Here is a 17,753-nt window from a genome sequence, read left to right as displayed (position 1 = left end):
CTTTCCGCAAGGCTGTCCGTTTCAACAATATTAGGGTAATCTTTTGGAAGGAGCCCAACTCATTCCGTTATCTCCGCTAAGGTCTGTGCATTGCTTCTCATCATGAGACACCCACTCTGTTCTAAGTTTGAATGAAGAGTAATTTGCATTTTACTCATATTCCAAATGACCAGTTTGTTTGGGATCATATTGTTCCAAGAACGGAAATTACTCAATTTCGTCTTTTCTGTTTCTTACATTTGTAGTATTTAGGCACGCACGTTTTGTTTCATGGATTGACCGTTTATGGTAAAGTATACATACATTGTATAAAATTGAACAATTGCATTTTTTCAAGCCTAAGGCACTTGCGCGATTGAATTAATAAAAATATTATGTCGCTTATTTTTAAGAATTATAGCATTATGCGCATAAAAATAAGTTACCATACAAATAAAATATACAAGATATAAATCGACATCAGTTCTAGACACATGTAAATGTTACTACATTAGCCTCCTTTTAAAAATAACGGGTAATTTCTAGCACAGTTTGTGTTTAATCTTAGAAGTTAATCAAGTAGCAGAAGTGAAACTGAATTCAAGGGTTTTATAATATTTTTATTCAAAATTTACATGAATAACTAACTTTATTGTAATGATAATAAAGTGTCGGCGATGAAGGTATAAAGTTCCAACCCCAACCCTCTCTACATAAATTTAATCCAAAAAAATAGGTTTATGGAGCGGAACTTCCCGTCTCATCAACAATACCGATGTCGTAATCTGGTTACTTAATTTTCAAATACATTTCTCTTAGTTAGCCATAAATGTCAAGGAGCCGAATAATTTACGGGAACTTTCGCGAAGTTAGTTAAGGTAGTACGCAGGGATGTGCTGGCGCCGCGCCGGGCCTCGTGCGTCCCACCCGCTCGACTTACGCTCTATAATAAATGAATCCTGCTTGTTCCGAGCCAATAATTTTACCCATCTTCTATACCGAGAGAGATTGGCACTTTACAGATTTTTTCCAGGATCACCCGGTCTTTGGAGGATCCCGATAATCAGCTTTACTTAAGGGATTGGATTCGAAACTCGATTGTATCACGAGTGATTTTAATAATTCATCACTCCGTACAGTTATTCCATGTTAGAATATGAAAGATCTTATTCAATACGAATATTTTCTTTGATGAATGCGGAAATCCCACGGTATCGGATAATTTACATCATCTCATATATTCAATGTGTCCGTAATTTTACCAACAGTAAAAATGGATGTGGAAATAAAATTGGAATTTTAATTAAATGACTACTCCAGTTAAGGATGAAAGAAGAATGGAAAAATTCAGGAGGAAAAAGTATTGGCAATAGCAATAATACAAACGACGAGGAAATTCATAAGTCTAAAGAATGGCTTAGAGTAATAAAACCGGCGCTAAAATAAAAGTGGGTATTACCAAGGTCAATCGTTCACCGTGACAAAGGCTTACAGGCCGATTACAATGGGCGGGCGACATAAAAGAAATATTTACAAAATTAAATGCTGCTTCTCATTTATTTATGAACTGAGATTCAGATATTATAAAACTCTCAGAAATTTGTATATTTAAAAGGTTTTATGAGCAATCTGGTTGTTTATATTCGTTAAGAAAACATGAAAAATAAGTGTGTTTGAAGACTTGTTCTTAGTATCTAATGATGAATACTAATGAGAGTTTAAAACAAATCTTGGTTTAACGGTCTTGAAGAAAAGTCTGGACAAAAATATTATAACACAACATTTTTTGTTCTTACATTTTAGAAGCGAGGTTACTTAAAGCAGCTTATTGTGAAGAAAGGGTCGGAGACAAATTAAAAATAACATTCATGGAATAAGTGTATACAAAATTGGTTCTTGTCTATTCAAGAAAAAAAAATTCTCAAGTTACGCGGTTTTCCACATTTATAGTTTTTTATATTAACAGCTCTGGTTAATACAAAACTAAAATTAAACAAAAGCAACACATGGAAACACGCGTACGACGTCAACCGAGTTCGAACTTGTTATTCAATTTCTATTACGCCTGACAGTGTATACGCGAAGTGACACGACGCGAAACCCACGTCCTCGACCCATTGCACAAGTTTATAATACAAGGATAAATATAAACAATGACGTTTGTTCCCGAAAAAATATATGCAGCGTTGCACATTATATTATTTGTTCCATATTTTGAAAGTGTTTTCAGTAACGAAATTTCTGACCGTTACCTTAATGACATTAAGGTTGCTAATTAGCAGCTAAAAATAGAGGAAAAGGTTTTTGATACTTTTCTCCCGTGTAGTCAGTGACTGTTTATAAGAACTTTTATAAGAATAATAATTTTGATATAATTCAGTTTTGGTTTCGTTAGGTAGTGTGTTTGTCGTCAAAGCTAAGTTAATACTCACTTCCTCCGAGCCACAGTATGATTGCTGCCAGCTGAGAAGCCATGTTGGTGCGAGCGTTGTGTCGGCCACACGTCATGTCACGACCGCCTCCTGACGGCTCTTGCGCGCCTTCCCTATGCTCTCCTTCATTTTTAAACAGACTGCTCAAATATTGTGCTCCTCTCTTTGTCACAGCTAAATTAACTTACCACCAAAAGTGGTTTTCTTCTAAAGTCTTCCCATAATTTGAAGAGACCATAACACATTCTGGAACAAAGTAAAACTTATGAGACATTTTAAACTAGGTACAGAATGCATTTGAAAATAATAGAGTGAGGAAAAGCGTACGTTCTGTATTGAGTATGAGATTTGACCCATTCGTCACTCAGTGGGGCAATATTTTCCCATTATCTGCTCTATATTTTCTTTGGAACTCGAACGACGGACAGAACTACAAATCAAACGACGTGTTTGAAGCAAAGTTTTGCAGTTGCAGCGCTTCGGAATCGGCACTCTTGCAGACGCTATTATGTACGTTTATATATTTCTTTGAGAAACGAACAAAGTCTCGTTCGATAGTAATAAAACAGGGCGATAGCAGAAAGATCTTTTCATTAAACGTATCGTAGACGTCGGTGATTTATCGCCTCGCGAGACACTCTATTCACGGTATGCGTTTTGTTGTCTGAAGATCGATTGGCTCCGAATAAAATACATTCGCCAATTGAATAGCGCGCCCCGGCGCAATGTTTCAGCGAAAGCGACACTTTTTCAGGCGTGTAGAGGACTAATGGCTTCACGCGCTGGCCTCCGACTTTCAATAAATGGTCGGGCCGCGTGCACCCGTCGCCGCGTCGACGGCGCAAGCCAGGCCCGCCCGCCATTCGCCCGCATCGCTCGCGCGTACCAACTGCCTAATCTATTTGACTCATAATTTTCTTTTTCCTTTTCGACTTCACATTTAATTTAATTCTAAAGCTAAATTTAAAACGACTCTGCCTTACTCACCATTACAATTTATTAGTTGTTTGTTTTTCATTGTTAGGACCTGTAATGCTAGCTGAGTACCTACCATGAAAGAAGTACATCAAACTAATGTATTTTATAAATCCTGCTAAGGTTTAATGTATGTTTTATCTTAACTTTAGCGACCTTGATTATGATTACTCGAATTAAGTATAATATCAAGTGGGGTTATAGGTTTTACATTGCCATAAAAGTGAAAATGAACGAAGGATAAAATGTTTTTGATGAGAGACGATAACAATTGGCGTAAAAATCAAGCATACTGTTGATTATTAGAAACAAAAGTAGGACTAAATACTTAAATTCTATCAATTTTACAACTTTTTATACATTATGCTATTGTATTTTTATTCATTAATTAGATTTATAAGGAAATTGGAATATATTTGAGAGGTTTGCTTGATAACAGTTTGCGAGAGAAATACTGTGGTGTTGATTCAGTCCCTTGGTTGTGTAATTACACTAATAAACTCTATACATCACCCTCGGGAGAAGCATGACCCACTCTTTGCTGTAACTACAAAGCACACAAGACCGTACTTAATGAGATGACCTTACTCATTGATACAAGGAGTATTAAGTAATCAATGTACACCATATTAGTGGTGAACTTTCGCTCGTAATAAACTATACATGTAGTTTAGTGGCACGAACCAATTATGCTTCATATATTAATTAACCTCATGCGTTGGCATCACTTACTCATATGAATCCCTATATATGGCAATATACGTAAACCCACTAATTAGGAGGCCTTATAAATATACATTTCTCACAAATAATCTGCTTATAGTCCCTAGGCGAGATAAAAAAGGTCACAACGGGACGGCAAAAAAGTGAGATGAATAGTTGGTTTGCGCTCAAGAAGGGAGAACCTGTCTATAAATCACATTAAATAGAGGTGAAGTTATAAACGGATGCAATTCGAGTCACCTAGATTCATAGGTTGCGGGGAGCGTGTGAGATGCAGGCAAACATCCAAGCGGCAGCCGGCAAGCCCGGGCTTGTTTGGCAAGCTGTCTAACTAATTGCCACGTTACCGGCGCTCCACTCCGCTCCGTTGTTTATGGGATCCAGGTTGGTAACGTTTGAAACTTGTGTAAAGTGTGTAAAGTAGTTAAATATATCTCGGGGAACTGTGTATTTTACTCGTATGAGATTCATGTTGAGAGGTCTTATATTTCTTATTACAGCTTTTGAACTATCGTAAAATATGATGGAGTTTATGGCTAGCCAGTAAAGGCGTATTTAGAGCCATATTCTGTATTATATTGAGCGGAAATGTTACTTGTTTTTGTTAGAGCTACTTCAATTTTGTATGCTAGTAGTTTTATGGTTTAGTTTTTTCGTTCTTTAGGACTTCTTAATGTGAAATTTTACATTATTGAACGATATTCCAGCATCACCCCTATAACCATTACTTATGAATCAGATCCTGCTCAATATGTAGATATTCGTGGCCATAGTTTATTTTATCTCGGAGTTTAACTCATTCCGTGGAGGAAGTTTTAAATAAAACTCAGGCTTCTGTTGTATTTTATTGTTGCTCTTACTGGGTCGGAATTCCGATTAAACTGTTGGTTTCGTTTTAAAATTAAGTTAGTTTAATAATTAAATTGTCCCACCGCTTTCAAAGCCGGGCGAGTTTCCATTAACGTTTTGTTATAACTTTTATTGTTTAGTTTATTTCATGGTTAATTAATGGATTGACCCAATATTTTATTAAATGGACCAGAATGAATTTGCATCGTCGTAATTCAATTGTTTTTTTACTGATTCACATTTGTTCTGAATTCGCAGAAATTTAATAGAGTGAAAATATGCATTTTTCGAACGAATAGCAACAAATCTATGAATGGTAAATATACCGGATACCGAGATAAACTGACAAACATATCCAACCGAAAAACATCCAAAAAATATGCTGACGAAAGGCTCTTCGTGCAGAATTTCACAAAGTACTTATCAACGGCATGAACTAGTGCCTAATATTAATGGTTTCTTTTTGCTTGGTACGGCAATAGTACGAGTGTCAATGTTAGAGAAATATCCTGAGAGGGCGACCCCTCGCTCGGCGCCGATACGTCAGCGCGCGACACCGTGCCGACACCGCGCCTTTCCTTTGACACTTCATTTTATTGGTCCATTCACGCTTCACCGAATAGATGATTGTCTTGGAAATCGACGACTACTTCACAATATTGTAGGTCGCCCAGAATGTACTAGAAGCTATCGACGAAATACACAACACTTTTATCAGGCAGCGAATTTTTTTTTTATTACTCGTTGTCGTGTGTAAGCATGTGGCTTTTAGAAATATTGCTTTGTATTTTATTAGGTTTACTTCAGAAATAATAAAAATAGATGAGTTTTGGCAAATTGTATATTTTACGCTTTATTTACTTTACATTACCTTTCAAATATTTTCTTGGAAGCATTTTATGCAAAGAAACCATACACTGTTTTACCAACATCTAAGCATTTAATTGGCGATATCAATACGAACTAGCCTAATCTCCGCGCTATCTACTGAAGTCGGGATAAGACGAATTCGGAAACTTTTAAGCAGGCCTTATTCGATCTTGAGCGAACGACCGGGAAAACAAAGATAAAATAAATTGTGAAGTTAGTGTTAGTTAGAGGGAACTTTTGAAAGGATTACGTCGTAGTATTAGGTCGGTTCTTGACAAACTGGGCCATTTACAAGTAAAAAGCTAGTCATCAGTGGCTCATAAGGTGGAGTCGTCGCGGAATGTGGAGGCAGTAAACGACTCCGCCGCGCGCTATCCACGTCAGCGGTTAACTTTATTTTATTACGAGTTCACGCAACTTTCGCGTATCTTGACTTTCTTGACACGTTTCCTTTGGAACTTTCAAACATGTTGGACATGTTTCCACAAATACATTCGATGTGGCTGTCAACAAAGTAAAATGGTTACTGAATAAAACCTGCGCTTGAGGCCCTGCCATTTACCAGCAAGCATTTATATCACGCAGTGTGACGATTGAAGGCATATGTTCAATTAATATTCTAAAATCAATATGTATCAGGTTCACATGGAACCCACCTTTTGCAGTAACAGTTTCCAATCCCGCTATGATAGTGTAAACCAAACGCTATTTTCGAACAGTTTCAAAGCAATTTCAATCGAGAACAGTGCAGGATACACTTTGACCGACATATGAATTTGATTTTACCGAAAACAAGCACTATAGTTTTCTGGCCAGTTTAGAAAAGAAAAATAAATTAAGCCTAGTAACTCTAAGTAACTTGCTTTGAATTAACGTATTAATTCTTGTTTATTTAAAAAAAAAAAAAAGCTAAAATTATACAAACACGATTCCAAATACTAGAACGCAATACTGAGATAAACTCTGAAATTTGATCGGGCCCAATTGAAATTATCGGGTTCAATCATTCCAATCGTACGCAAACATTTGCTTATGGCGGACTGAATGCCGTTCCATTACAATTTTGTTTAGTAGTTCAATATTTTTTTTATTATCTTAATCATATTTTTGTAGATTGATGTAAAATTGTTATTGAATTTTGTATTAATTGCTTTTTCAACTCCTTTTTATCGTGTTTCCTGAATTTTCAACAAATTGATTGATACAAATCTAGTGAGAAGAGTAGTTCTAAGGATAACCATTGCCGTCCTCTAATTATGCTTTTGACACCAAATAAATAAATAAATGAAGTAGGTATTGGTATCACATAAAATGACATTACTGTCCAGGTCCGCCTAAAAAGATTTCTAAAGCATTCATCCTTAGAAGTCTCTACCAACGTTTCATAATGGTAAAAACTTCTAAGGACGCCCGTCAGAACACAAAGTGCTATTAATCTATTTTCACTTTATAGGAAACTGTTACGTCGCCAAATTGGCAAATGCAGTTGTAAATTTTTTTTTTCATGGGCAGCAACTAAAATCTACGGTTCTTATAAAAATTGATCAGTGTTGTGTCGTGTATCAACTTTTTCTAACTGGTATTTTGACTTAAAAAAAACTAAGTCCAAAAGTTCTTCAAACGTATTTCTTTTAAGTGAATATGGTAATGTAATATTAATCTCGTGAGACCTCACTTTATCCTTACACATTTTACGGACAATTGATGTAAATATTCTCTTCAATAAGTTTCATCATTTTTGATGCATTTTATCTTCGCAGAGTTTAATGATTTAAGAAAATCAATAATTAAAAACGTATCCAATATTTTTAGAAGCCCGACTTCCTAAATTTTGTTTAAAATAAATATACTTCTTAGAGCTTTAACTGATGACTTGTCTCATGTTTACCGCATTGCAGCCTGTATAAAACAAATGCAACCTTTATTTTTCTCAATTCTAAAACGCAGGTCAGATACACAAGAAGGCAATTAAAACTCGATTTTCTACAAATACCAACTCGCTCGTCTATCTGAGAGAAGTCTTACCAGAATAGTACTAATTAGCTATTTCACATTAGAACCGTTTTTCTCTGGAGTATATGTACAAGTACTTGCATATAAGTAGTATAAAACCAACTTCTACATCTTCAAAGACACAATATCTAATTAGAAAACCTTTTTCAAATTAATTCTGTCCGGGCTTCCAACATGTCTTTTTCATTACTCTGCTTAACAAGCTGTTTTGATTCGACCTTCTTTTTGTGAAAATAAAGTAATATTTCATACAACGCCATCTAGTCTCAAACTAAGCGAAGTTTGCGTTATGAGCCCAGTGCAACTGATTTATATATTTTGAATACATAATAATATAGATAAATTACGTCAAGACAGAACAATTAATGATCGTGCTGCTCATACAAACATTTGTCCTGGGTCTGGATCTAACCAACAACCTTTGGTATAGAAGTCAGGGTCTCTAGCCACTAGACCAACAGGCCAGTCGAATGCACACTATGACCTCTTAAAACAGGATTCTGGTCATGACATTTGGGAAGTGATACGGCACAGCGCGCACAGTATTTGCTTCCACAATAGCACCAGTAAAGAGCTTATAGATATTCTAGCACGCAATGGTCGTGCTAGAATATCCCCGGATACGATTAAAATACTTTATGTCATATTGAAAAGCGTTAACGCTTGCTTATACAGTATTAAATATTATAAATAACATTTTTCTTTATAGTTTCTATAACTAACTAAATCATAAATTTATTTAAACGCGTAATTGTTTACCACATATTTATTATAACGTGTAATTACATAATCGATTCTTTCATTTGTTTTGGTGTCGTGTGTACGAACACAACTGTGGGCTTCGTCTTTAAGTTATGTGCATAATCTGTCATTATGGAACGGAATGAAATTAACGCCAACACGCCTGCCGTTATTTGTCCCATTTTAATTTGCGTCTAATTATGCCAATGCTAATTTCTTTGATTAGTTTCCCGTAACTTTGATTGAAGTTTATAATACAGACATATCAGTTCTTTTTGTTGATTTGTCAGGTGTTTTTGACGTAACGATTTTTGTTATAAATTGAAACAAAACAACGATTTTGAGTGATTGTATTGGTTACTAAGATATTGCCCATGCTAAGATGGAAATTAGAATTCTATCAGTGTTTGATAATTAAATAATTAATCTTACGTTTTTCAATATCAGAATGAAAGTATTTATTTCATGTATTTAATTAACAATCACATCCAATAGATATGTAAAAAAAATTCTTATAAAGACAAAAAAGTAAATTCTAACCAAAAGCAAATAGAGCTTCAAATCCTATAAAGACTACTTGAACGTCAAAACTATTGTCGTTGGGTGAGTGTCCTTGAGACTACTGTAAACGAAGCCTAGTTGTACTTGGTCATAGACATAAATCGTATTACTGAATCCCAAGTACGAAGTCTGAAATATATACTCGCATGGTCAGGACAGGACACCGATAGCGTTGAGAAAAGGCCCTAAGACGTCCCGGACTTTTTCTTTAAGTAAAGAATAAACCTTTCAAGTCTAAGGCTTAGTTCGCAACACTGAGTGAGATGAGCATACAAAGCTGACTATAAGTTTTTTGCTTTAAAATCAAGATGACATTTGGTTTCGGTATGACGTCTTGGTGTATTTCATACTGATTGAAACCCAGCAATAAAATTATGATGTACTCGTAAGTCATCAAATTGACATTTAAATAACCCATACTGCATAAATTCTTATGTATTTTATTCCAGGTCTTTAGGTTCATTTTCCCCGTATGTCTGTGTCATAATAATTCATGATAGCAATCTGCACGGTATTAATGGCAGGAGGTCATGACACATTTCTGTCAATCGCTCCGTAATGGCAGACCTATACTTGTTCAATTGGACATATTGAAAGCTCTAGCAGTGTAATTCGAATAGTCACTGGCTGGGGTTACGTAAAGCGTGGCATATTGGTATTAAAGATTGCAACGTCAGTGGCCCCATTTCGGTCAGTTGACTCCTACTAGTGGTGCGGGGGAATAAACGGATTACATATTAGGTACCTACTCTTTTTCGGTCGTATTTCCTTGAATAATATTCACCGATCCTTTTTTTGCTTTTTTCTACCTGTAGATTACCTCCATACATCAAATTCCATCTACGTAGACTATTTTTATAGGTCAATAGCCGAACTGCAAATAACGTCAAACCGATGCGGTTGCGTTTGTAATTCATGTAACGAATTATACAATTTAATTCATATAACGATAACATTGCACACAAACATTTCCTAAATTTGTTGTTTATCCATTGACTGATTTACATTGGTCAATTTGCAGTAAATTTGTAAAAGTCAGCAATAGATGCACTATGTGGATTATTAATGATAACTAATAGCATAATTGACTCTGACTATACTGGCTTAGTTAATCAAAAAGTCTGTGCTAGCCTCGAATAAATTATTTTATTCACAGGTTAATAGAAGAGGAGTTAATAAAATCATTTTAAGTTTAGTCTAAGTACCACCAATTTCTCATATGAAGCCAACTTTTGAATGAGAAGGCGAAATACGGTTCGAGAGCGGTATCTCCCTTTCACTATGGCAGAGCATGTAGTATCTAAGCTTAGCAGTTGAGTACAATGCAACTCAGTTTATTTAAATTTTAAATAGCATTTTTTCCCGATGAGCGAACACATTGGTACTTAGCTAGGATAATGATGATTAGTGAACATAATTAACCAGACACGAAAATGTCAACAAAATACAGAGTGCAACAAACTAGTGACGGTATATTCTTCGTCGCAGATATCCTTCAGCTAATCCTAGAGCCAAAAGAAGCTCTATCTAGAAATTAAACTACTGTACTGCAACTAAAGAGATTTTATTCCGTTTTCATTGAGAAGCGGATTTAAATTCTATCTTATTTAATTTACATTTATCAAACAAAAAATATGGCTAAAAAAATAGAAAAGCAGGTAGTCGTGTCTGAGATATATAGGTATATGCAACCTTTGGATACGCAATGATCAACGATTCAATATTATTCATATCTCGTGATAGATTCGTGACGTCATAAAACCGCCGAACACCATAGAATATCGATTCGATAAAAGTAACATGAAGCCCATACCCATCATTGAGCTTATTTAAGCCTCAAAATACAAGAAAACATGTTTGAAGCCAAGTTTCAAAGATGAAAATTAGTAATCTTTATTCAGCAGATACTAAAACCGACAAATAGTTTAGTTGGACTAACAATTACAAATTAGGATTTAACAATAAGGTAAGTAAAACATTCAAAGTTGGTGGGAATCCAGCACCAGTACGAAACTCCTCGAATGCGTGGTAAGTCCACTTAGTCACTGGTGCGCGATAGTTAGACGGCAAGTGTTACACAAGTTTACAAAATAAGCTTGCATCTGAAGCCATTTAATGTTCATTAGAAATTACATACGTAGAATAGAGTTACGGGTAAAAGATCTACTACACAAGTTGAACTCGATTTCTTACAAAGCTTCTAGTTTTACAAATAGTAGTCCATGTAGGTACTAATGCTCGATGATTCATACGAACTTTTAAAGTTTAAACAGATGTGAACAAGATCCTATCAATTTTATTCTTCATTGTCTCGTTTTCAGAAAAGTTTTTGTAAGGTTTTATTCAAATTGCAGAAAGTTCAACATTATTTAGTGAATAATTTTAAAATCCGCTGCAACTTATTTAAAAAGAAGGTTTTACTAAACTGTAAACAACTGCTGACATAGATATAAAACAACATCGATATTTTCCAGTAATTTTCCTTTCAATCATACATTACCATCGAGAAACCGTAAATATAAAAGTAAGGATAATTACTATGAATTCAACTCACGGAAAGGCGGATGGCCTCGCAGGATCTTCACCTGACGTCGTCGAACACTCGGTCATTCACTTCGCTGTGACCTGAGGCGGTTCGTGATGAAGCATGATTCTACAAAGGACTCAACGACCATTATAATGGAACAAGCAACAATAATTTCGCTTTTATAATAGCTCGCAATAAATGTTATTTGCAAGAACAATAGCCGCGTAATGATGCGTCCTTCCCTAACATGATGCAGAGAGATTGCCCGGACTAATATTTTAATTATTCTGTACAGTGATATTCTGTTCTGCGTTAATATATTGTTTATTTTGTAGCTATGCAGGCGTTGTCGGCGTTGGTTCAAAAGCGTATTTTTACTGACTTTATAATTTTAAATTTCCAACATCTCATACAATTTAATTTTGTTTCACATGACTGTATAAAATCTTTTGTTTGAGATGCTCAGGGAATAAATTACTATCGTATAACTTTTAACACACCTTTCTAGAAAAGAGCAGTGCTCTCGATATGCATTTTCCCTACAATATTCATTGACCATCTATTCATCATCAGTGCAAGATAACTTCAATAAACTGTCACTTCATCAATATTACTTCACCCATCGTTCTCATGAACAATTATTTTTTTAGAAGACCCACGTTTTCTGAACTCGAGTTATATTCTTAATGAGCTGGTCATTCTTGGCCTGCATAATCCTTTTCCTCTATCAGTTGCATCATAATATCGTGCTCGATAGTAAACAGATTGTTGCCATGGATACTTATATATTCAAAAGTGCACAATGTAAAGTCATTATGCTCTCATGAATACACGCACAATGGCTATACAATGGCAATACAATTACGTCACCAGTAGGTAATATCGTCTTAGGACCTAATCCGTGGTCGCATGGACCTAAGATTGAAGCGAAGATAATAATGTCATTAAAGACCAGTCTATCTACTTAGGGAGGAATTAAAATAGGTGTATTACTTATACGAGAATATTTTTGTAAAGTATTGGGTATTGGAAAGCAAAGAATTCGTCATCATTCGTCAATGCGAGTCGGTAAACTAAAGAAAGACAAAACATCGTAATCGTTTTAACCGTTGTTTAGCCATCTGTAAACATATTTATTTTTATATCGTCCATCGGAATTTCAACTGTTCAGCTTTTACGGTTCATCACCTAAATTCACCTAACAGGCTGGCGACAGACCTAAACAGCTAATAACGAAGTCTCCTTTTTACCTATTTAGGTACGGAACTCTAACCAACCAGTAACAGGACCTTTAGTTTCTCGACTAAATTAGTTTAATCACGTTCTACATTAATCTGTAGATATAGTGTGGGCAGTTTCGGCATAAAGGGAAATGACGAATAGGTTGGGCAGTTAAGGTCGTACAAGAGTTTCAGCAGTTTACTCACAACTAATCGAAGATGCCTAACCCTATGCCTAACTAGTTTGTAACTCGTCCGACAGCTGAAATACTTAGTTTACGATATCGAGAGATCACCGAAATTCACTAACATCGCAAAATTCTAGCAAACAAATTGCTATCGCAAGCTATATTTCTCTAATCCTCTGCCAGACCCTTTATAAGATCAAACCGCTCTGCGATACTTACATTACGTCCATACATTAGAGCATCAACATAAACAAAATCTCTATCACACTTACTATTTGCTTCAGATCTCTTGTAAGCCGTATATCGGATATTCAACGTTATCAGATTCCACATAGAACAATTTCTTGGAACCTCTCAACCCTATCACTCGGAAATATCAATATCCATCCAATAAGACAGATATACGTATTTATGTTATGGATATACATGGTGTAGTTTTCATATTTAAAAAGGCGTTCTGGACGGTCTTGATTAAAAATTTCCTCAAAGCAAGCTCATAAATTCAAAATAAGTTTCGATATTTTTTTAGTCTCATCTTATTACGACGTAGTAGCCTTGCAGTTTAATGTACGGATTTGTATGCATGATGCAGCTCCATCCTAACGCAGGTAAGGTATTAATGTGGCTATTTAAAGTATTATGTATTTTCTTAATTATTCTAAAACCACACTGGCAGACGGTAAGGAAAATATTGAACGGGAAGCAGGATATAAAAAAAAAAATTGTCGCCAGCTTTCAATGAGCTAGCGTGTTGATCAGTGCTCAAGTCTTACCCTATTTATATTGCATTACAAATATTATTCTTTGTATACAACTTTTACCAAGTTTCCTTATGGTTTGAAGAGCGGGGCCTCCTAACACAGGTATATGCTTACTTAAAAGGAGGTCTCTATGTAAGACTGAATGTAAATGGTTTTGTTAAAGAATAAACAATTTTTTATTTATTTTTATTTTGATATGACAAGTCGTCTTTCCTCAGCAGTGGGATAGGATTGTGTCATTATCCTAGCTCTTATTGTTTGATGCATAGAGATTAATTCACAATATCAATAATTACAGAATGCATAAACTCATTTATCAATACAAAATCAATCATATCTTCAGTGGTGAGTTATGTGTGTCCTTGTTAGCTATGTATTATCTAATGATCCACTATTAGCATTAATGAATGATGAATTTACATATGTCAGATATCGCGGCATCAGATAATTCGTAGGTATGTTCAATCACTGCCGTTATAGGTGTCATACATAATCGAATTATAATTAAATACGTTAGCGGTAGGCCGATCACTGCTAATTCTCATTTATCCTGTTTGAGAAAGGGTATTCCGGGGCAAAAAGAAAATTCAAGCTAGCGTGCCCATATTGCCCACCCCTCATAAGTTGTAATTTGGTTGATCCAATTGATGAAACATGTCTAAGAACCGATGCCACGTTATGCCGTGAAATAAAACAAAACGCAAAAAGCAGTCAAACTTATAGAAAATTTATTTTTGCGTCTAGATACAAAACAAATCTCACTACTTAACATTTAGTGTAAAGGTATCTTGTATAAGCTAAAATAGTTCTTTACTCCATATCATTACTCCTCATTAAAAATATTGAACTCGATAAAATTACCCACACCTACAACTTTGTCCAAAACTTCGAGAGGAATATTTTTGTGAAACATAAATAAGTAAAAATAGAAGAACTAATCGTTAGTCAATGTCTAAAAGGTATGCCAGCTAATCGCATGAGCCAGTGAACCGGACGTATTAAGGTTGCCATCCACTGAAGGTTCCTCTGAGAAGGTAAGGTGCATGACAACAGAATTTGGGGTAATTCAACGCCGGTAGAATAGCCATGATATCTTTGTTGATATCTTTGATTTACACTCTGAAAGGTAGGGTACCTTTTCTTGTCTACTGAGTCAGTATTAAGTATCAGACTAATTTATGAAATGTATATTTACGTACACAATAATATATGTACATCATTGATCCTATGAAATATCGTTCTGGCCTTATAGATGGATGGGCTAATTTTTATGCAAGTTGCTAATTGAAATACAAGAAAGAATAGAGCTAGAATCAGGACCCACTAGCAAGCGAATGTCAATGATAATTTTCTCTACTTGAGAAAAGGGTTCAGCAATCTTCTTCTTCGTCAATTACATGTTTTTAGAGCAGCCCCCTCTAGGAAACCGATATTTTTCGATCGTCGCCGTCTTAAGAAAGCACTCGATTTTATTAACGTGATAGTTGGAAGTCACGTGACCACTAGACACGAAAAGTCATTTAAATACAATTGCATTGTTTATTGAAGCTAAGGATTGTGGAAATGAAAAAAGGCTAAAATGGCAGTACTCAGCTATTTTTGTGGGTTTTTACAGGTTCTTGTGTGTCTAAGTGACAGGCGGGTTGCAGTCTATTTATAGACATCGGCCTTGATAAAATGTTGCCGGGTGGCAGTGATTCGGTGGCAGGATGTAGAAGGGTGACGACGAGGTGGTCTTTTTGAAGTATCGTCACGTAGTATCTAGATTGTACTTCTTTTACAGAACTAAGCCGCGTTGCAAGCAATGGGTCGTAAAAAGAATCACTTCGATGTCTCTAGGTTTTACAATTGAGAACTACAAAGAAGACCGAAGTATTTTTTTTAAAATTTGGTAGGTCTGAGAATCAACTACTATCAATTTTCTATACCCCTAAGTGGTTAAATTTTTAATCGCAGAACAACCATAAACCCTCTAGAAATAATTTAAACAGCAAGAAACCGTTTGCTGGGTCCTCTAGTAACCTACATATATTAAAGAAATACTTGCTAACTTTATCAGTACAATACAAAAGATCCGTTTATATTGAGCCATGGTTCAAATATTGAAACTTTACAGAACGCTCAAATGTTTTAAATTAATTTCATCTCAAACACAAATAGGATATGTTAAACAAATCGAATTAATGTTTCACTAACAAAATAGTTACTGAAGTATTAAACGATTATGTGTTTACTGATACCGCAAGGTTACTTTCGTTAAACAAATTTCATTAAATATATAGGGAACCCACAATAAACATTCATGACATCGTAATATCATGTAACTTGTAATTAAAAATGAATGTAAATCGGTCGCGTAATAGTTATTTCTCTCGTTCCGGTTGCATTTTGAAACTATGTACACAAAAATCATTTGACTCAATGTGTTATCGGTTTTCTATTTGAGTTTAATTTAAATATTATTGTAATTAATTCAATATACACATACCATAACAGTTATGTGGATTTTGGTTGTATTTAACCGCTCGGTCAAACAAACATGGAATAATTATGTTTATGAAAACACGTGTTGTGTATTATTTTTACAGTTCTAGGTACAGGCTCGGCGGCTACGTAGTGTTTCATTTTTGATGCGGTGAACTACTAACCTCCGGGACATTCTGCTATAACTATTGAAGGTTAAAAAAAAACAATAATATTTGTTATGTAAAGTAAAGCATACGCTTACGAAATTGAGTTAATACCCATTAACAACAAATTATGTTGGTAGTTGTAAAATTTTATCATCGTCAAATTTTAAACCATCATATTATTGCAATGGGATTAACGTTCAGTAGAAAGTAACGTTTTCAGTTTTATTATAATAACTGTCGTCAGAATCCATTAATTCAAATTTATTATAAATAGCTAGCAGTTTTCGTACTGGATTATTTGCCTGCTATGTGAAATACCGTAATTAAATATTAAGAAATGTGACGAAAACAGTTTTTATTTCATAGCTACTTAATCCCACTCGTGAATATCAAAATCAAAATCAAAATCAAAAGTCATTTATTCAAATTAGGCTACTAAGTAGCACTTTTTGAAGGTCAAATTACATTGACAGCACCCAGTTTTGCCCACCCGTCACCGCTTCCTAAGTGCTTTTGCTGTGAGAGAAGAAACGGCGCAACAAACTCCCCAGCAGCACGCTGTCTTTCCATTTACAATATAATTATTAAAAAATATATCAAAATAAGTGTGTAGGTGCCGTGCCAAATAAACAAAAATTTGAGGTCATGGTACCTAAGCCACTATGAACTTAAACTGTCAACTACTCGGCCAAGGTCAGCAGACCGACCAGCCACCGCAAGCAGCACCCGTTCACGAGTATGACGCAAGGGTCAGCCATCACCTCCCTCGCCATATTTGAGGGAAGGAGGTGACCCGACCCAAGACGCCACCGCAGGCAGTGACGACTAAGGGAGCATGACGTATCTGCTGCCGGCTAATAAAATAAAACTCAAAGAAAGAAATACCCCAAACGTTGATTTACCTGGCACAGCCCCGAACACGGAGGCGGCATAAATTGCTACGTCATTCAATCTTATAATTAATAAAATTATACATGTCAAAATTTCTAATAAAGAACATATACGTTTATGCGTATAATCATACTAAAAATAAAACAAAATAGGTAACACAATGTTACATACATAAAGTATGCCTATCAAATAACATAATAATCGTAATAACACGTCATACATTAATCCACACTAAAACCGTCCTGTGTTAATCACGGCGACCAACTATTTTTATCATTCAAGTAATCATTTATTGTATAGTAAGCCTTCTTGCATAGTTTATCTTTAACCGTTGATTTAAACGAGTTGAATGGCAATTCCAATAAACTAGGAGGTAGTTTATTGTAGAGG

The 17,753-nt window shown here is 35.2% G+C and overlaps 1 protein-coding gene across 1 annotated transcript in view; it reads right to left on the bottom strand.

Annotated features, from left to right (window-relative positions):
* The window catches only part of LOC113502414, a 43,159-nt gene that overhangs the window by 20,774 nt on the left and 4,632 nt on the right, over positions 1–17,753 (bottom strand). The window contains exon 2 of the mRNA XM_026883978.1: positions 2,412–2,657. Within this exon, the coding sequence (XP_026739779.1) occupies positions 2,412–2,487 (76 nt within the window). The 5' untranslated portion in view covers positions 2,488–2,657. The remainder of the gene's footprint in view (positions 1–2,411; positions 2,658–17,753) is intronic.

The sequence above is a fragment of the Trichoplusia ni genome, chromosome 17, assembly GCF_003590095.1.
Source record: "Trichoplusia ni isolate ovarian cell line Hi5 chromosome 17, tn1, whole genome shotgun sequence".
NCBI classification, from domain to species: Eukaryota; Metazoa; Arthropoda; class Insecta; order Lepidoptera; family Noctuidae; genus Trichoplusia; species Trichoplusia ni.
This window is presented reverse-complemented; position numbering and strand designations above follow the sequence as displayed.